Genomic DNA, 20,585 nt, shown 5'->3' on the forward strand with positions numbered 1-20,585 from the left:
GGAGTCAAGTCCTAAGTCCAGGGCAACCCAATACGGGGACAGTGTCCTCTGCTTGTTTGATTTCCTGGGGGGGCTCAGCAGAGAGTGCAGGCTAATCAATGACCGAGTGATGGATGGACAGAGGGTACTTCAGGAAGCACACCCCTGCTGACCTTGCCAGACTCAGGCTCCCCTGAGCCCACACACACCACGCTTTCAGCCAATGAGGGCTTCATTCGGTCCTCTGACTGTGCTGTGCTCTTTGGAATTGTCACCTTTTTCTGCACATGCTTACCTCTTTAAGGCAACACAGGTCTTGCCCAAAGAGCCCGGAGGCTTGGGGGACTCCTAGTTATTCTCCCAAGGCCAGCGTGGGCTTCACCTCCTCCTCCAAGCCTACCCTCACCCCCAAGCATGGTTAGATGATGGTTTGGTAGTCCGTGACCTCCACTGGACCGTGACCATGAATGCATGCCTGAGTGAGGGAACAGAGCCTGGAGCTGCGGCGCTGACCCTGCAGCCCTGGCCTGGGCAGTTTTCAGCCAGACCTGATAGATGGGTGGGAGAGACTTACGTATTCCTTGGATGGGTCGCCGATGCTGCCGTTGGTGGTCGGGGCGGCGGTCTCTGCGCCCTCAGGCTTCTCCTGCTGCTTCCCCTCCTCCTTGGGCAGGCCGCCCTGCCCGGGGAGGGCCACTTCACCCACGCCCAGGGCCTCGCTCTTATACTGCTTCACAAACTCTTCCATCACTTTCAGCTCGTTCTCCAAAAGTCCGCGGCAGCGAGAGGGGTCCTGGTCGTAGATGGGGAGCTGGTGCATGAGCTGGCGCCGGCGGTAGTAGGCGCCCTCGGTGCCCGTCACTGGCTGCTTCTCCTTGGGGATGAGCTCCATGTACTGCAGGCCCTGGGGAGGGGGAGACCCACCACCGTGATTCCCAAGCACCAGGCAGAGCTCTGAGCCCTCGCGAGACCAGGGCTGCTTCAGGTGTCTGCAGAAGCCAAGGGTTATTCTCAAGGAAGAAAGGGGTGAATTTTGGGAACACCCAAGAGAGGCCTAAATAAGCTTCCACTCTCCCCCGAGTCATAGCCACAGATTCACATTCTTGATGAGAGTCAGGTAATTTCAGTAGACGTTCATTTCAGATTTGCCTTTGCGACATGGATTTTGTTTCCTTCAAAACTGAAGATTTTTTTACCTCATTTACCTCATGGCAATGCTTCTCATTAAAAAAAAAAGTCAATCTAGTTTAAAATTGCTTTTGTTAGCAAAGTATAATTAAATCACTATAGGCAGAAGGTATTTCATGGTTTATTAACTTAAAAATATACAAAGGCACCGTCTAATAGCAGATTCAACAAGGTCTCAGGTCAATAACATTTCCACGCCGGCGGGGCTGGCATAGATGGGAGACCATCTGAATATTAATGTGTCCACGGATAACTGTCCAACTGGCCTTTTGTTGGTTTGCTTGCTTGCTTATTTTAAATGAGCAGAAATCTTACCCTTGGGTAGATCCCAAGAATGCGGAGATTAGGGGGAGATAGAGGTCGAGGCCACACAGCATGAGAAAGTGTGAGAGGCAAATTGTTTATCCTCGACTACTGTTCTCCACCTCTGTGCCCGACCCTGACCCTGACCCGAGGCCCCCGCCGGGTGGCCTGATTCCCACGTCCCCATGGCTGCTGCCGTATTTACCGTCTTAGAACCTGCCTGCCCCGTATCTCGTCCTTGGGGCTAGACTCACGTTGGAGCTGTCTTAATCAGCATGGAAAATGAGATTCATGATGGACAGTCCAGCTCTGGCCGGATTTTAGGGAGCAGGGGATAAAGACCTGGGGCGGCGTGTGCTAGTCCAGAGCCTGGTTTGCCGAGTTTCATAAGAAATGAATTCTGGATTAGAGCCTTTTTTTTTAGAACAGGGAGAGGCAGGTGTGGGCCTGAGATTGATGGGACAGGGGGTCTGTGGGTGCCCCCTGTTGGTGGCTCGGCCGTAGAGCCTCAGGGACCCGGCTGAGATCTCCCGGCCCGGTGGGCTTACGTGCACCCTCTTCATCCCTGCTTCTCTGCACGGTCCCTCATACTCTCAGGGCACTTTCTAGACACAGGAGATGGCTTGGGTAGTGTGCAGAGTCTCGGGGTGCCTGGAAATTTGGTTTTCAGCTCCAGCCCTGCTGCTGCTCTCTGTGTAAAACTGAGAAAGCACCCACCCCTCTGGGCCTCAGTTTCCTCATCTGCAAAGTTCAGGGTAGAGGGCCCGATCGTTAGCGTCTGGACCACCATGGGTGGTCTGTGGGGGCCTCACTGAGCCTCATCACGAGTAAGAGGAGAGCAGTGTCACTCAGCCGGGTCCGCAGCCCGAAGAGGGGCCAGAGGAGGCTGGTCGGCCAGGCCCTTCACCCAGCGCTTGGAAGAACCAGAAGCCCCGGGGAGCCCCCAGTGGGTGACACGTCCGGCAGGGCCAATTCCTGCTCTGTCTTGGGAAGACCAGGATGACCGTGGCTTTTCTCTCGATCGCTGTGAAACTGCAGGTGGCCTCCAGCACAAACAGGCCAGGCGGGGAGATCTGAAGAACCTCGTCTCAACCTTTGGGGTGCACAGGACTCACCTGGCGACCTTGTGGGAAAGCTTCCTGGGCCTGCTCTGAGTTTGGAGCCTGGAGGGGCCTGGAAGTGAGTGCTTGTACAGGTCCTCCTGGGTGAGTCTGACGCAGGACGTCTGAGGGCAGTGGGTGGGGGAAGGGATGGCACCAACAGAGCTCGGGAAGCAGCAGCCTAACAGCCACCAGGTGGGGCGGGACACCGGGCCCTGGGAGGTGGGGGAGGAGGCAGCAGGGGCGGGGCAGGGCGGGGCAAATACCCCCACCAGCCCTTCCTGTGCTTCTGCCTGGGCCCTGCCCTGCTCCTAGAATCTCAGGAAGGATTTTGGGGAAGTGGATACAAGAGCTTTGCTCATGCTGGCAGAATGGGCATCCAGACCTGGGCAATATCGAACTCACTTCCAGCGCTGAAGCAGCCACGGCCGCACAGTGGGCTCAGCTCGGGAAGAGCAACCTCTTCTACGAAGGCTGCCGTCTCCCCCAGGTTGAGTGGCACGGTCAGCTAACACCTACGTGCTGCTCCCTGCCTTCCAGGCCCTCTTCTAAGTGTCTGACCTATGTTAACCTGCTTAATTCTCACAACACCCCTAGGAGGAAGGTATGAATATTATCCCTTGGGAAACTGAGGCACAGAGACGTTAAGTAACCTCCCAAAGGTCACACAGCTAGTATGTGGCAGAGACAGCTTTGAACTCAGCAGCTTGGGACTCAACTCATTTTATACTGACTGTCTACAGGTTGGATGGTTTGCAAAGAGAAAAAAAGTGTCCCCAATGTCGGGGGGAGTTTCCCTTTGTCATCATTTCAGGGCGAGGGGGCTGTGGAAGCATTGTCTGGTGCCAGGATGCCCCAGTCCCTGGATCTGTGTGTGGCTCAGGCCTTCTAGGACCTGCACCCCTCCCTGCTCGACTTTATAAATCAACCCTGTGGTTGAGGTTGAGACTACACTCACAGTGTCCTCAAAGCCTCAGCTGGGTACCGGCTCTCTGCCTTTGCATTGGCAAGGCCCCAGCATCCGGCTACCACAGGCATGTGTTTTGTGATGGCTGGCCTTGCCTGGCTGGCCTGCGATCCCTGCCACCACTCCCTGGTCACACACCGATGGCAGACATTACTAATCAACCCTGATGGGGGTCTCAGACCCCACCTCAAGGCCGCCCTCAGACAATCACTATCCGTTGGCATGGACTCGGGAAGGGGGTGATGGAGAGAGAGGCTGGGTCAGAAGCAGCTGCCGGTGCTGCTTAGAGCCTGTAACAGAATCCCCCAGGTATTTCTCCGGGAAGTTGACTCGGGTCATGTTCCCAAAACCTTTACCAAGAGGCCTTTTCTAGGATCAGGTGGAAAGGCTGGTTTAGGTTTTAAGTTTTTCGTGAGGACCTTTCTGAATCATTTGGTGCTATACTGTCTGGAAGAGCCATACTGGGTGAAGAGGTTCCTGGAACCAGGCTTTTTCAGGAGAGAAATCAAAAGAGCAGAGAGAAAAGTGGAGGAAAAAGGTACTCTTCCCAGGATTGGGCAGTAGGACACACATGGCTTCTGGAATCAGAAAACCCAGTCCTGATTCTGCTTTCTGATTCTTCTCCAGCTGTCAGACAAGGACAGTAAATGGGCTTCACGTTACACATTAGTCCTGGTCAATCACGGCAGCCTGGAGTGCTGTGTTCAGAAGGATTCTGAGGCCCAATGAAGGCTCAGGGGGAGATAGTGCTCTGACTGACAGCATGTCTGCCACGGGCCGGGAGTAGAGGATGGGGTGTGAGTGCGTGCCAGGCCTGCGCAGGCTCCTCACCAGCCTCTCTTTGCCCCCCCTGTAAAATGGGGGCAGCAATGACCCAGCAGGTAGCGGGTGGTGGGGTGTTGCTATCTGTCATATCCTAACGCTCCCTGGATGCTGGTTTCCTTCATCTTCTCCGTCTTGCCTCCCCTACAAATCCCGGCTAGTTTTCCGAGACCCATTCAGCTCTCTGGCCTTAGTTTCTCCTTCTGTAGATGGGGGTAAAAATCACGCAGCCCTGTGTTGGACAGTGAGATGCGGTCCTGCACGTATAGCTCTTAGCGGAGTGCCTGGCTCGTAGCAAGCACTCGGTACACACGAACACTTAGTTAACTGTGACTTTAGTCTTTAAAGGCCTGTGCACATCTCTGGTTTTCATTCTGGTTGGGAAGGGTGACAGAGAGCAAGATTCAGTCCCATTTCCAAAATGCAATCAGTCCCGATCACTTGGTAATTTAAAAAACGTTGGAAGGGTGAGTGGGAAGGGAGTCATCCAATCTCAGAAATGCGACTTGTTCGGGCGGGCCAGACGCAGGGCAGACAGAGGGGCCTTTATCCCGTGTGGTTTTATGAGCCGGCATTAATCACGGCCCGACGATGCCTTCCTCTGATTAGTCTGGGGCCGGAGCGTTTGGGGTTTTCACCAGCCAGTTCCTGACGCCCGCAGCCAGCTCTTTTATGAGCTGCTTGCTTTAGTTTCTGCTGACATCTTGGAGACCCACTGATGGTTCCCCGAGGCCCGGGCGCTGGAGGCAGAGCCTGTGCTCAGCACCAGCCGGCACTGCCGCTGTTCCGTGCTGCCCTCCGTGGCCCCTGGCCTGCCCCTGCCTAGCCCCTGGAGCTGGCGAAGGCCGCTTAACCATTCTGTTTCCTCACGTGTAAAATAACCCCCACTGCACAGGGCAGCTGAGCTCATGCGTGCTGGAGTGTTCTTTTAAAATACGCTTCTCAAAAAGCAAAGCTTTAAAAAAAAATATCTTTGCCTCTCTTCACTTTATCTAGAAGGGATTTTTTTCCCTCTTAAGCTCCAGCTTAGCACTGTGCTGCTCGAACCTTCTACGGTAAAGGATGGAGGTTTGTCTGGTGGTGTTTCCACCGAGTGCAGGATGATTTGTGGGCTCACTGCACGTGGTGAGAATGCAGCATGGGCCACATGAGATTTCCATGTGAGGCTGGCCACGCAGGCACTCTGCTCAGCCATCACACACTTGGATGTCAGGTACCACAAACGCTTCCCAATATTTATTCTCAATTTCTGTGCTTCTGGTTGTGGAGCAGTGCCAGCTCACAGACCACATGTGGAGTGTCCCCGGCCCGGAAGTCACGTGGCACAAATACCCATCCAGCTGCTGCAGGCCCTGTGCGGTGGGAGGCGCGGGGTGAGCCGGTGCCCGGGACAGGCGTGCGCGAGCGCTCGCGGGCCTCGCTCCACTCCGGTGTGGGGGAGAGAGATGATGAAGTACAGGCCCACATGAGACAATGACAGCTTGACATAAAAGCTTCTAAAGAAACCATGGAGAACTGGGAGCGAGAAAAAATGTAGTCGGGGGATGGGTGACATCTTCTGCAGATTGGGTAGCAAGGGTCAGCCTCTCAGAGACCTGAATGGCAGAAGGACCCAGCCATGCAGAGAGCTGGGAAAGGGTGTTTCAAGGAGAGGGAACAGCATGTGCAGAGTCCCCAAGGAGGGCAAGAGCCTGGAGAGCCTAGGCCCGCCCTAGAGTGGTCCAGGGCAGGAAGGTGGAAGGTCATTGCCATGCAAGGTACTGAGTGAGGGGGCGTGGCAGGAGCTGTGGGAGAAGCCTGCTGGGATAGGGCCACACAGGATTCGAATGCCTCTTCTTTTCTCCCAGGGAAGATGGAGTTCACTGTCAGGCTTGTATCTCCAGCAGTGTAGGGCTTCTTAATCTCACTAACCTGTAGAAATCACTAGACCCTTGCTACTCCAGGTGTGGTCCAAGAGCCAGCAGCATTGGCCTGACCTGGGAGCTTGGCAGGACTGCAGACCCTCGGGACGGCCCTGAGCCTAGTGGATGTGTTTCTGCGAGCTCTCCAGATGGTTTATGTGCTTTGGAAATTTGAGGGATACTGGTCCGCTGCTCTGGGTTTTCCAGGGGGCCTGCATGGGGTTTTACCTAGAGCTTCATTTACATACCCATGTCTGATCATTCTGACCCTGTAATCTGCAGCTTCTGATTTAATGGTCTGGGGTGAGGCCTGTGCATGGGGACTTTTCAGGGGTCCTTTTAGTGGGCAGCCAGGGGGTGACCTTGTGCAAGTCACCTGCTCTCTCTGGGCCTTGTCCTTTTCTGGGTGCCTCTTCCCCAGGGTTGTGTAAAGCCAGTTTACTTCTCCCTTCTAAGCCCAGGAGTTAGGGAGAAGAGAGGACTGTTTGTGTGCTCTCCCCTAGGCTTGCAAAGGGCACATCCCAGTCCACTTTGAGGGAAAATGAGCAACTTATAGATGAAGGTGAGCACTCTGAGAGTTCTGAAGGATAAACCATCCGCGATTCAGAAGCAGGGAGGCCAAAGGGAACCATGAACAACCCTGTACCAGAGCTGGCAGGGCCCTTAGAAGTCACATGAACACCTCTACCCATTTCACGGATGAGGAAAACTGAGGCCCAGCCACTTCAAGATCACAAAGTGAGGCAGGAGCAGGTTCGAAACCATCGCTATTCCTACTGGTTTTGCACTCTTGCCCTCTCCTTACCTTGTCTTTGACATCCGGGAACCCATGGCACAGCTCCTATTTACAAGGGTAGGGAAACAACCACTTGGTTGCAGGCAGCTCTCTTACCAGTTTCTGGGTGACTCCAGGGGGAGCCCACTCATAGGTGATGGTGTCAAAGGTGGGATCTTTGCCCGTGGCAATGGGGTTGGTCATGATCATCCGGTTCCTCTTGTAAATCCGGATGCCGTCCCCGCCTTTCACCCGGGCCGTGAGGCTGGAATACTTGGAGTCCATCAGCAAGCGGCCAATTTTCCGATCGTCTTCCAGGTCGGAGCTCAGGCAGTGGTCCTCTTGGCTGCATTTGCATGACTTGCATATTTTCCTGCGGGGTGGGATGGGGACAAGTGAGATCAACCTCTAGAAAAGAGAGGCAGAGTCTCCTCCTGGCAGCACCTGCGCTTTGGAAGGCAAGCTCAAAGTTTAACTTTAGCAACTTGAAAAGGTTAGCAGCAGACAAACGGTAACCTGAGACTAAAAAGCCTTTGGGATCAGAAACTTGACTCTTCTGTCAGTCTGTCTGTGGGGAATGTGGGTATGAGTTTTGTTGGTAAAAAGAGCAGCCCATTTTTTCTCTTGGTCGTTGGGGTGGCAAAGGCTGGTTCACCATGAGGTGTTCTACTGCAGGAGTCTTCACAGCCTGTGGGCTGAACCTGGCCCACAACTTGTTTCTGTAAATAAAGTTTTATTGGAACACAGCCATGCCCATTCATTTACACATTGTCTGTGGCTGTGTTTGGGCAGTAATGGCAGATGAGTAATTGCAACAGAGATCACGTGGCCCACAGAGCCTAAAATATTTACTGTCTGGCCCTTTATTTTAAAAAGTCTGCTGATCCCTGCTCTCAAGAATTATTGACATTGTCTCCCAAGATTCATGACCCTCAGAGCTTCAGCAACTTGTGAACTCTTTAGCACTCATCCTGACGTTAAAATACAGCTGGAAATTTTCTTCAAGAGGCTGGTGGACAGGACCTGGGGGGAGCGGGGGGAGGGAATGAGCTTAGGAAACCCTCGGGCTGGAGAGATTGGTGTCCACTGCCAAGGCTTTGTCCTGGGGCTGGGAAACGAAAACGCATCCCGGGGAATCTTCACAGCGACTTGAAAGCCTGAGGCTTCCCTCTGACAATTAAAAACAAAAGCACTTGGAAGCTTTGTGTCCTGCTGTTAAGGTTTAGATATCCAGAGGGTTCCCGGTGTGAGAGGAAAACAGCTCTCCTCCCTCCCTGGCCTTGTCCCCATAGGCATGCTGTGTCTCAGATGTTCAAACACACACGATTTAGCGATTTAGCGCTCGTTAGGTCAAGTGAGCTACGTCAAGACCTACCACAGGATGGGGCAGGCTTATGCCAGAGAGATGTCGTAGCAGTTGAGGAGCGCTTCACAGCCAGGCCTTCCCCAGGGGGAATCCTCCTTATCTCTTTTAAACGCAGGAGATTGATTCATTTAATCATTGAGCACAAATTTTAATTATGGGGTTACCGGAGGCATACCTTGATGAACTACAGCAGTGGTTCCCAACCAAGGTCAAAACTGTCCCCATGGGGCATTTGGCAATGTCTGGAGATGCTTTTTTTTTTTTTTTTTAAATTTTTATTGGATTATAGTTGATTTACAATGTTGTGTTAGTTTCTGCTGTACAGCAAAGTGAATCAGTTATACATATGCATATAACCATTCTTTTTTTTTTTAAGATTCTTTTCCCATATAGGCCATTACAGAGTATTGAGTAGAGTTCCCTGTTCTATACAGCAGGTCCTTGTTAGTTATCTATTTTATAATTAGTAGTGTGTATATGTCAATCCAAGTCTTCCAGTTTATCCTTCCCCCCCATCCCCTAGTAACCATAAGTTTTCTTCATAAGTTTTCTACATTTATGACTCTACCTTGTAAAAAAGATCATTTGTACCCTTTTTCTTTTTTTAGATTCCACATATAAGTGATATCATATTTGTTTTTCTATGTCTGACTGACTTCACTCAGTATGACAGTCTCTAGGTCCATCCATGTTGCTGCGAATGGCATTATTTTGTTCCTTTTTATGGCTGACTATGGGGACACTTTTGGTCGCCCCAGTGGGGTGCTCTGGCGTCTATAAGGTAGATACCAGCGATGCTGCTACACATCCTACAGTAACACAGACTTATCCTCCACAACACAGACTTATCCAGCCCCCAATATCAGTAGTGCTGAGGCTGAGAAACCCTAGTCTAACATGAAGAGATGGAGGCCCCCCCACAACCTTCAAGGAGACTGCAGTTGGGGTGGGAGAGGGAGCAAAAGCTAGGTGGAAACTGCAACAGAAGGTATAATCAGTTTGGGCCATGTGAGAGTTGCACACGCCCTGGGGTGAAGCTTCTGCTGCCTGGACCAGTTCTCCCTGGAGGTCAGGATGCGGCACGTGGGAAAGGGCTCAAAGGTGATGAGTTTGGAGGACAGCGGGCTATAGAAGGTGAAATACATTTCTTCAGTGCAAGGCTGCTTCTTGTTTTTAACATATGAGCGTGCAGTGTGACATTAAGGGGAAGAGAAGGCAGCATTTCCAGCGTTATTTGAGAAGCTTCCAATCCAAGTTCACATTCAGTGGGCTGCCATTTGAGACGTTAAAATCATCGATCTCAATGATAATTCCAGAGAAATTATCTCTAAAGGTGAACAGCACCCTAAAGAACAGCACCCTAAAGATGGTGCAGGACAAATGCAAGAAAGCTTTTCTTTTCGTTCTCAGGAGAAGGGGTTGCTTGTTTTAGGGAATTGGGGCATTTTACTCATGACCACTAATGTTCTCTATGAGCCAGGCATGGAGGAAACTGCTTCTTTAAGAAGACAGGTGAGGTCACTTTTGGTTTCTTTGGGGGCAGGGCGCAGCAGCAGAGCAGGAAGTGGAGAGAGGAGGAGGAAGAAGAAGAGGAAGTGAAGGAAAGCCCGGTGTCCCACCGGGTCCTCTGACATCCCCAAACCTTCCATATGTGGACGTGGGGAAGGAGGCTGCCCTCTGCTTTTTTGGTTCACGTAGACGCTCAGGACACTACGAGAGGCGCCGGGAATGCAGAACGCTTTGACATGGTAAACGCTGACAAATGTGAGATGTTCTCTGAGACTGTGCCCACATCACTTCTCCTTAATTCCTGCTTTTCATGTCACCAGACATGTTTCTGGGATGTTGTAGATGAGGAAGGCACTCCCTTGGTCCTACCTCGCTTCTTCCAAGCACCCAGACTGCAGAGGACCCTGGTGCCTCTAGAAAGATCCTTAATGGTGTCATGATGGCCATTTCTGCAGTCTGTCATAGGCAACCCGGGACTGTGGAAAAGGTACAACAACCTCGGGATCTAATCCCAGCCTGAACACTAGCCCACCAGAGGCCCCTGTCAAGTTTCTTATCTGTAAAATGAGAGGGCTGGTCTATATCAGGGGTTGGCAAACTACCACCCATTAGCCAAATCCAGCCCATCACTTCTTTTCTATATGGCCTGTGACCTAAGAATAGTTTTCACATGGTTGAAAAAAATTCAAAAGAAGGTTACTCTTTGGGGATACATGAAAATGACCACAAATGTGAATTTGTGTCCCTAAATAAGATTTATTAGAACACAGTCACATTCATTCATTTACGTATTGTCTGTGGATGCTTTCCTGCTACAAGGGCCAAGGTGAATAATTGTGACAGGGGCCACGTGGCTTGTGAAGCAGGAAATGATTACTCTCTGGCCTTTACAGAAAGTTTACCGACCCCCTGATCTAGCTGATGAGTTTTCAAGCTTTGCTGCCCACCGAAATCACTGGGGGAGCTGCGGTCACTTGGGGATGCCCTGCCTGGCCCCAGCCAGTTAGATTCATGGGTCTGAAGTGGGATCCGGGCACGGGCATGAGTGATCTTGTTCCAGAGGGGACTCTCATGCACCCTAAAATGCGAGAGGCACGAGCCAGCCCCTTTCAGGAACTTAAGGGGCTCAGGTTGACTGTCTGTAGCTTGTCCCTCAAAGAGCACAGGAAGCCCAGCTATAATATTACTGTGGAGTCACCTGTGAAGCTCCTGACCCTGGTGAGAGGAGGCAGAATTAACACCACAATTCCCAGGGCAGCTGCTGAGGCTGCTGTGGAGACAGGACCTCATCAAAGGGGTGTTGCCACGAGGGGATTGGGAGAAGCTATCCAGAGAGACCCCCGAAGGATGTAAAATGGTGTAATTTGCAGAGCCAGTGGTCTCCCTGCCATTCTTCATATTATATCTCCTACTGACCTCAGATCAGATTTTTCCCCTCTACTCACTGAAGTTGTTGTGCATTTAAAAAATAAAGCTTTTAGAATGATTAAAGAGAAATCTCTGCATGTCAGGAAGAGGCCTTGCACTGGGCTCTCTCTCAAAAGCTTGGCCTTCTGGAGGCCCACTTCCCTCTGCCTTGAATGTCAGCTCAGTGTCCTGTGAGGTTGGCCCAGGCGGGCGGGAAGTCTGACATGGCCTTTTTTTTTTGAGGAAGGCATGGCCATTTGGAAAGCCGAATGCTGAAGGCAGCTGGGGGAGCTCCCCTTACGTTTTCATGATGTGTCTGTTCCGAAAGTCTGCTCATCTTCGCTCCGTGCCCTCCTCTCTGAGTCATTCTACTTATTCTGTGCTACGAGTATGAAGACAATTCTAATTGTACTAACCACGTGAATCTGTAATTGGATTCCAGACAATTTGCCTGAAACTATGGAATCATGAAGCTGGAAGGGGATCCCGGGGCCCATGAGCGCCAACGTTCCCATTTTTCAGATGGGAAATCTGAGGCTTAGAGAAGGGAAGTGTCTTATTCAAACAGAATCAACACATGAATCCTGTCCTGTGATTCTTAGTTAGGAAACTTTCCCATGAAACCAGACTGGCCGCCACTTTGATCCTTTAAATGTCTTTCAAACCACTGAGAACGTGAGAACTAAACCATAAAAACCATTTGACATCGTTTCCCCGCTAAGGTTCTGGGACCTCACTGCTCCATGAAGGCTCAAATTTAGGTCCCTATTAAGGTTGTTTCAAGGCAACACTGGATGGGCAGGACCTACAAGCTGCAGTCTGTATTTCTCAAGGACAAGTTCACTTGATGTTCAAAGAGCTTGCAGGATGAGGAGGAAGTGGGATGAAAACAATGCTGAGAGGCTTCTGCTCCCAGCTGGCAAGAACAGTGTCCAGAATTGCCCTCCTGCCGTAAACAACTAGGAAACTAGACAAAATATATCAAACACCCATTTTCAGATGCCAGGCAACAGGCAGTGTGCAACTGTGGTCCTTGAGAGAAGGGAAAGAGTATTGTGCTGACTCTGTGTGTGCATTTAGGGAACGTGATCCCTTGGCCCCAAGAACTCTAAAAGGAGGCACCCTTGCTTGTCTTCTGAGAGCTGACGAGCCAACCTCATCCTCTGACACCCTGATGGCAGATTCAGGACCAACGGGGTGACATGATAGGCGGACTCTCTTCAAGGCCAGCAAGACCTCAAGTGGCCAAAATAGATGTGTGAGGAGCTTTTCGTCCTGGGAGGAGGTCCTAGCTGTGGGATGAATTTGCGCAGGGGACGGGAGTCTGGATTGGATGACCTTGACGGTCCCTGGCATCCAGAAGACCATATGAGCTCCTCCAAAGTGGGGACTGCCAGGGAACAATCTTGTGCTTGGACCACAGTACTGCATGCAGAATCGCTGACAGCAGGGGATGGGGCTTCACGCAGATCTGAGTCCAAATTCTGCCCTCTAGTAGCTGTTCTGCCATTACCCACCCTCAGTTTCCTGGTCTGTAAAATGGACGTGCTCATACCTCCTGCTTAGGGTTATTTCAACATTTAAATAGAAACGATTTAGCTCAGCTCAATAAATATTTTTGTAACCTGCCATCTCACAGTGAAAGTCAACTTCTCTGAGACAAACATCTCCCCAATTTTGTTCCTCCACTGAGTGCCCAAGGCAACCCTGTGGCAGCGGAGACAAAAGCTCCTTTTTAGCTCTTGTGTGGTACATACAGAGCTTAGCCTCTCTCTCCCAGGGCTGTGCCCCAGACTGTGCCCCGCACACCTCCAGGGCATGCCATCCGCACAGATGCTGATGTGAATAGTGCCTGGGGCTTGTGCAGAGCGGCAGCCCTACCTCTTGTTTGCAGAGTCCTCAATGAAAAGAAAAAAAAGAACAGCGTTGTGAATCCAAGTCCACCTGGATCACACAGCCCTCCTGCGTGGATGTGAATACTAGGTCCTGGTTTTTAAGTACTGTGGACTCAGTGACTTTTATTTCTGTCCCAGGGGTACTCTTAGATCAGAACCCTGGGGGAATGGTGGCTCAGGAGGTGGGAGATGAAGCCCATGCACCAAACCCCAGGACAGACAGGTCTACCCAGCATGGACCAGGCACTAGCTAACAACCGCCCACCACTTCCCAGAGCATCCTCACCCGGCTGAGCCTGGCAGCCTCCACCTGCAAATGGTTTATAAAGCCCTGAACGCCTTCTTCATCTTGGCTTCTCAAGGGCTTTTCTGTCATTTCTGAATTAAGCCAAGCAAGGATGCATTCACCCCAGAGCCAGTCCGCCAACAACGCATGCATCCTAAGCAGTCCCAGCAGAGGACGACCCGGGTTCCCAGAAAGGACAGCCAAGAAATGAAGGCAGTCAGAACCTCTCCTGACAAACTCCGTTACCTCCATGAATGTGGCTCAAAGCCCGAACACGTCCCCTTGCATCTCAGACAAGGCACACCTCTTGCTGACTGCTGCTGGCCCAGGGACATCTGGAAAAGGAGACAGAAAAGAGGGTGTTTTCCTTCCAAGCGTCTTGGACCGGGAATGCTTGACCTCTAAAGACTTGGCATGCCAGCAAAGCGATTGTGTGGGGTTCAAAGGTCTTGAGATGAATAAGCCATGGCTTTACTGTTTACCGGGAACAGAGGAGACCAGCCGGGAAAGTGGCCACGGGGTAGGCACGTGTGGAAGGGTGGGGTCCTTCCCAGTAAAAATGCACTGGGGGCTCATCTGCTTCTTCTCCCACCCTCGCCCACTCCCCTGATCCACTTGTCACTGGAATGGAATCTTCCAGCCAGTGTCTCCACGCTCTCATTTATTTGTGATTTATTGATAGGGTGTGATTAAACCGAAGCTACAGGCACAAACAAAGGTTCATGCTGCCAAATGTTTATAGCTCAAAGCATAACTTTCATATTTTGCTAAATCATGGAAAATGAGGAGCATTTGAAATCTGGTTGTCTTTTGGAAGGAGAGCAACGCACGAGACAGGTTTTATGGTTTGTTACCAGCCAAAGGTAGCCAGAGTGCATCGGCTGCTGCTGGCTGATGTATTTAGACCCAACTGGCTCTCAAATGGGGGTCTTCGAACCAGCAGCATCACCAGAAGCTTGCAGGAGATGCCCCACCCGTGAGGGTCTCAGCCCTTTCGAATCAGAATCTGCACTTGAACAAAATTCCTAGGAGATTCATATGACGTGAAACTTGAAGAAGCGGGGGGTTATGGATCTGCCGGCTGAGAAACTGACCTGACTCGCTGCTGGGGGTGGGGGGCTGACTTGGGATGGGTACCACAGGTACTAGGATTTTATCAAAAGTAGTGTTCCATCAACTTGTAAGATAAAGGGATAAGCTTCTTATTCAACAAACGGTTGATTCATTTAACCGCTTATTTAGCATCCGCTGTGTGTCAGGCACAGGGATACATCGTGAGACTTGTGGTGCCCTAGAGGAACACACAGTCTAGGGGGAGATAGAGAAACACTACTTATCCCCTTTCCTGGGAAGGGGTAAGTCTGAGGCAAGGATAGCTGCCTGTTGTGTAGTAGAACGACATGGACTTTGGAGCCTGAGAGACCTGGATTCCAAACTCAGCTTCATGACTTAACAGCTGCATGGCCTTGGGCAAACTGGGCCTCAGTTTTCTTATCTGTCAAATGGGTACAGATAAGGCATATAAGGTGCGCAACCACCTTAGGCACTGCAAATCATAGCTGCTATTTTGCACACAGACTTTAGGAGCACAGAGGAAGGTGTTAACCCGAATGGGAAATCCAGGGAGGCTCCTCAGAGGAGGTGACTCGGGATTGGGGGTGTGCAAAGTGAGCAGGCAGAAAAGGAGGAGAAGGAGGTGTTGCAAGGGCAGAAAGGTACAAAAGTGCTGGATGGCAAAAGTGTCATGATCTGAGCACGCTCTTTGGGGCATGGTACCTCTGCTATTTCTGCTTTTAAGTGGGAAAAAGACATGAGGCCATCCTCACTGCTAGTGTCAGAATTCAAAGAAGGACGTGGAAAGAAACAGTTATTCTTCACAACATTTCTCTTCTCGCACCCAAGTCTTCCTGTGATCACACGCAGCTCCACACCTCCCACTTGGCGACTGTTGTTGACACCACGTTCTCACACACTAACTCTGGGCTGTGTAATACACCATCACAAGCTTTGGGAATAAGAGCCGTGTGGCACGTATTTGGAGGGATGCAGGTTCATATTTGTGCATATCCTGTGCTAGATTCATGTCAAAATGGAAAACCAAGACATAGCTCACCACCATTTTGTCGTCTGAACTGGGGAACTTCTGTGGGCGAAACTTTGCTCCCCAAAGTTCATGGGCGGAACTTTGCTCCCTAAAGCTGTTTGCATAGAAAACCTTGCCTCTCTTTCCTAACACACTGGATTCTACTAGTTGAAATACAACGATCCCTTTACACTTCGTATTTAAGTGATTGAAAGTTTTGGGGGGGAGGTATACAATTCATGAATCAGGCTTCCTCGCTGGGTGGTTTCAGATCGACCCCAAGGCAGCAAAGCCTGAAACAGAAGAGCTACATGGGAGCATTTCCTAAGTGGCAAATCACCCCGCCGCTTGAGCCCTGTCGTGATGACTGGCTGAGTTACCAGCCATCCGACGAGGGGATTAGCCCTGATGCTTGGCCGCGAGAGCTGAACTGCTGGCTCAGGGTTTGGTGTAGATGTAAGTCAGCCCAGTGCGGCCGAGCTCTGGCCCGTGGGGCGGGGCGCTGACCCTATGGTGCCAACTCTGGCCTTTATTAGCTGTGCAGCTAGAGGCGACTCTTTTCCCTGCCCCACCCAAGCTGGTCCTCTGGAAAATGAGCAAACTGGCCTGGGTTGGGGTGGCCCACATCCTGTTGCACGGAATCCATGTTCTGCAGGATGTTACAAAGTGGCTCATGGCTGGAGGCGGGACGGATTATATGATCAAATAAAAGTGGTAGATGCTGGATGGACAGTGGCGTCCAGTGCCTTTGAAGAGCTTGCTTAGGACAGAGGCAAGAAGAGAGATGGACAGAAAACAGCTGTTTCAAGTCAAGAGGTCTAGGCTTCGGGGTCAGAGGTCTGGGTGTTTGTCCCAGCTTTGTCCCTTTCTTCTGCTGGACCTGGGCCAGCGACTGCCTTGTGGAGTCTATGTCTTCATCTGTCTTGTGGGGACAATAAGAACCACCCTGCCTCGTGGAGTCACCGAGAGGCTTCAATGGGCTGCTTCATGGAAAGGGCTTAGCATGCACTTATTATGTGCTAAGTGTTTGCTGTTCTCAGTACATCTCGTATATACATACTCTGAATCAGATGGTCTCAAAAAATTTTTTTCCCAGCTTCAGAGTTCTAGAGAACTTCAGAGGAACTACTTTTCTAACTGCATACCCCATATTCTTTCTTACTCCCTACTTTGTTTCATGATTATAAATGTTGCCTCTTTGATGGGGTGCAGGAAGCAGGGTTGGCCTGAGTCTCCATCCTGCTGGTGGGACAGTTTCCCTGGCAACAGAAATCTATGGGTAAGAAAAATAAATGGCCTCACAAGGAAGAAACCAATTTGGGCCTTCAGGCCACACTTGCTGCCAGTTTCCTGGCTGACTGTTTAACACAGTAAACAGCCATTGGTCTACTACGTGCTATTCACCCAGGAGTCAGACAGACCCAGCTCTCCCTGACACAGAAAAGGAGGATCCTGTTTATTGGCGAGGGGGAAACATCAACCAGAACAAGTGTTTCAAACGAGATTATCCCGGTTTGTAAACAGCAGGTTTCTCTGATGTGGATGCCGTCTCAGATGAAAGATGGCAAAGTGGCTCACAGTAGCCGAGAAGACAAGCACTTGAAAGGAGCCACCACTTAAAAAAATGGGTTCTTGGAATGCAGCATCCATTCTGTCCTTTTACTGAAGGGGAGGATAAAGTGTTTGGACAATTTTCTTTGGCTCAGGACAGCGGGACGTGGTTCATCTCATGCTGTGGAACTGAATGGTGTCGGGGACTTAAAGGGACTTGGATGAGAGCAGGAGCCCCTTCGCTATAAAGGGTTGGGGGGGCAGCAGGGTCTCCTCCCTCCTCGAGCACTTACCTTCCGTGAACCCCAAGGGAAGCCTGAAAGGGGAAAATTGCCGCAGAGAGCGATGGGCGGCTGAGATGAAGGGGAACAGAGAAGGGCAAACATGAGACAGAATTAGAAAACGGGATTCTCCTCCAAGCCCAGCCTCTCTCCCTCCTCGTGCAACTCTGTATGCTCCCCTGGAAATGAGTTTTCTCTGCCCTGTTTGCCCCAGTGGGCCTGTTGTAAGCATCATGTCAGATGAAAAGGTTGTTTGTGAAGTGAGGTAAATATTTACCATTGTTAAAAAAAAAATCCAAAACTTGGATGGAAGGCAGCAAGGCAGGTGGCACACCCTTCAATGTCATATGGTGGCAATATGCCACTGTCTCCCACGCCCACCCCATCCCCGCAAGGGTTATCTAGAGAAATTTACTCCGTGCTATTCTTTGACGCAGTGAAGTTCCGTGTTCACTTGTAGATATTTGTCCAGTACAGATACCAATACAAATAGTTTTTATCTTTTTGAAGAAGATAACCCCAAAAGTTATGATTTAGTGCCCTGTGGGGCATTTGCTAGTTAAATACCTATCAATCTTGTCTGGACATTAAGTAGTTATGTACCTAACCTATCAATCTTGTCCTAACGTTGAATGGCCTATAAACTCCTAGCTCCTCAAGTGCTTTTTGAACTGGTCTAAACCTCTTGCTGGTTCCTTCACTGCATAATCAGTTGAATATAAGCTTTGCTAAGTTTCATTTTATAGCTGCACAAGAATCATGATTTTACCTTTTTGAAAACTATACCTTAACACCCTCCCATGCCCTCGTGATTATCCATGGGTTTGCTGGCGTGTTCTGAATTGCCACTAAATTCTCTTCCAAGCCAAGTAGTCTGGCTTGTCTTTTACAGGTAAGCTCTATACGCACACCTGTGTTACTGGTCAATGTGCTTTGTTACCTAAAAACATCCCCTTTCCCCCAGGGTCCCAGGAGAGAAGGTGGAGAGAGGATGGAGGTGGGTGAGGGAGGAGTGAAGTTATGAGAAGGTCCAGAAGAAAACTGAGATCCTATACAGAAAAATGATCCTGAAATTATCCAACTACGCTCAAAAATGCCAACATAAAAACAGCTCGACAGTCTACGAGGCGAATTCCCTTACAAAAGCATGCTGTTCCTTAACAACGATGACAGTCCTGGGAGGTACAGTCATTATTCCCAGTCAGCAGGTGATGCAGGACCGTGAGTCTGAGAGCGGAGAAGCACCTTGCCTCTTCAGAACGGTCTGGACTGCAGCCCCTCTGGGAAAGGGCAGTCTCCTTAGTCTGTCCTTATTTGCATTATAACTTGAAGCAAAACTGTTTTATCTCTCCTAAGGGTTATGAGAGTAGCTAACGTTGATTGCGTACATCTTACATGCGGGGCGTACACCAAGTATTTTCATGTTTAATTTAAGCTTCTTGATGAAGCCACAAGAGAAGCACTTTTAGTAGCCTCGTTTTGAGGCGAGGAAACAGGCCCAGAGAGGTTACGCCTCGTCTTTGAGATCCAGTAGCCAATAAGCAGTAGAGCCAGGAAGTGAAACCAGGCAGGTCTTACTTCTTTGCTACGCGCTCATCTAAAGCTCTGTGGCACTTCCCACCACAGGTACAGCACTTTACAGCTTACAAAGTGTATGCACACCCTTTATCTCACTTGGTTTTCACAACGACCCTAGGATGTCAATACCTTGCATTTGGCTGATGAGAGAAACGAGCTCAGAGAACTGACAGGACATGACGCTCAGGATGTGATTCACAGTCAGGGCTTTGGAATCCAGACCCTGTGGCTTCTGACCACACCGGGCACCTCCAGACCCCAGGCAGCCTCCCACGCGCCCAGCCTTGACTTGGGGCCGTGGGCCACTTGGGTCCAAAGGGGTGGGCACCGTTTGTGTAGGGATGGGCGGTCCTGGGAGGGTTAGGGGTGGGGGCAGTGGGCCAGCATCATGGTCACCTTGCTCCCAGAATTTCTACCCGTTAACCCTGCTCTGCTACATAAGTGCAGACGTTCAAGGCAACAGACAGGCTTCAGTGGGAGAGGTGGCAGCCGGAGGAGAAAGTGAATCAGAACCACGGGCAGTGCCTGTGGGAGAGAAGGCCGGGCACCGGCCTCACCTAGTTTGTCTTCCCTGCCCTGGAAGCCTGAAATGACGGCAGGTCACGAATGCTCAGGACCCGGACCAGGCCAGGGAGCTGGCGTTCATGCTCTGACCGAAGTTTACATTTTAATTTAACCCGTGCACTGTAGGCAATGTCAAGAAGTCTTTCCTAGATATTTTGGGGCCCTTATGCTGAATTCTGTAATAACTCACATAAATATACAATTACAAAGGCCAGAAAGGAGAAAAGGCATGTACCGCAAGGTTGTACTTGAGGACTTCCCTGGTGGTGCGGTGGTTAGGAATCCGCCTGCCAATGCAGGGGACGTGGGTTTGATCTCTGGGCTGGGAAGACCCCACATGCCACGGAGCAACTAAGCCCATGCACCACAACTACTGAGCCCATGTGCCACAACTACTGAGGCCCGTGCACCTAGAGCCCGTGCCCTGCAACAAGAGAAGCCACCGCAATGAGAAGCCCGCGCACCACAACGAAGAGTAGCCCCCTCTCGCCACAACTAGAGAAAAGCCATGAGCAGCAATGAAGACCCAACGCAGCCAAAAAATTAAAAAATTAAAAAAAAAAAGATTGTCTTGCGTAGGATTCAGCCTGGTCTGTGTGTGTGGCGGGGGGTGGGGGGGGCACTTCTCAAGTTAACCAGCAAGTCTGGGGTGAGCCAGATATTCCGCAGTACTCCAGCCTCCCAGAGGAAGCCAATGCTGCTGGTCCGGGGACCACACTTTGAGTAGCCAGGGGCTACATCACTGGTTCCCAAACTTGTGTGCCTATTAGAATCTCCTGGGGAGCTTTTCACACTTCCAAAGCCATGGCTGAATCCCAGAGCGATTTAGCCCCAATCTCTGGGGATGGGCCACAGGCTGTGGGCATTTTTGGAATCTCCCTAGGGGATTTTAATGGGCAGAGAAGTTTGGGAACAACTGGACCTCACCCCTGGGCCCTCGGCTGTTCCAACTTGGACTTGAAGGCTCTCAGCTCCTTGGCTTAACTTCTCTCCTTCTCGTTCTCCACTCACAGACCACCACCTGCTCCAA

General features: G+C 50.8%; 1 protein-coding gene across 2 annotated transcripts in view; it reads right to left on the reverse strand.

Annotated features, from left to right (window-relative positions):
• LMCD1 (LIM and cysteine rich domains 1) overlaps positions 1 to 20,585 on the reverse strand; it is a 57,689-nt gene that overhangs the window by 14,847 nt on the left and 22,257 nt on the right. The window contains exons 2-4 of one of the 2 annotated variants that reach the window (XM_057705704.1): positions 13,745 to 13,833; positions 7,153 to 7,408; positions 554 to 883 (exon numbers count right to left, since the gene is read on the reverse strand). In XM_057705704.1, the coding sequence (XP_057561687.1) occupies positions 554 to 883; positions 7,153 to 7,408; positions 13,745 to 13,833 (675 nt within the window). The remainder of the gene's footprint in view (positions 1 to 553; positions 884 to 7,152; positions 7,409 to 13,744; positions 13,834 to 20,585) is intronic. The other variant, XM_057705705.1, reaches the window with a different exon arrangement.

The sequence above is a fragment of the Hippopotamus amphibius genome, chromosome 13, assembly GCF_030028045.1.
Source record: "Hippopotamus amphibius kiboko isolate mHipAmp2 chromosome 13, mHipAmp2.hap2, whole genome shotgun sequence".
Classification (NCBI taxonomy): domain Eukaryota; kingdom Metazoa; phylum Chordata; class Mammalia; order Artiodactyla; family Hippopotamidae; genus Hippopotamus; species Hippopotamus amphibius.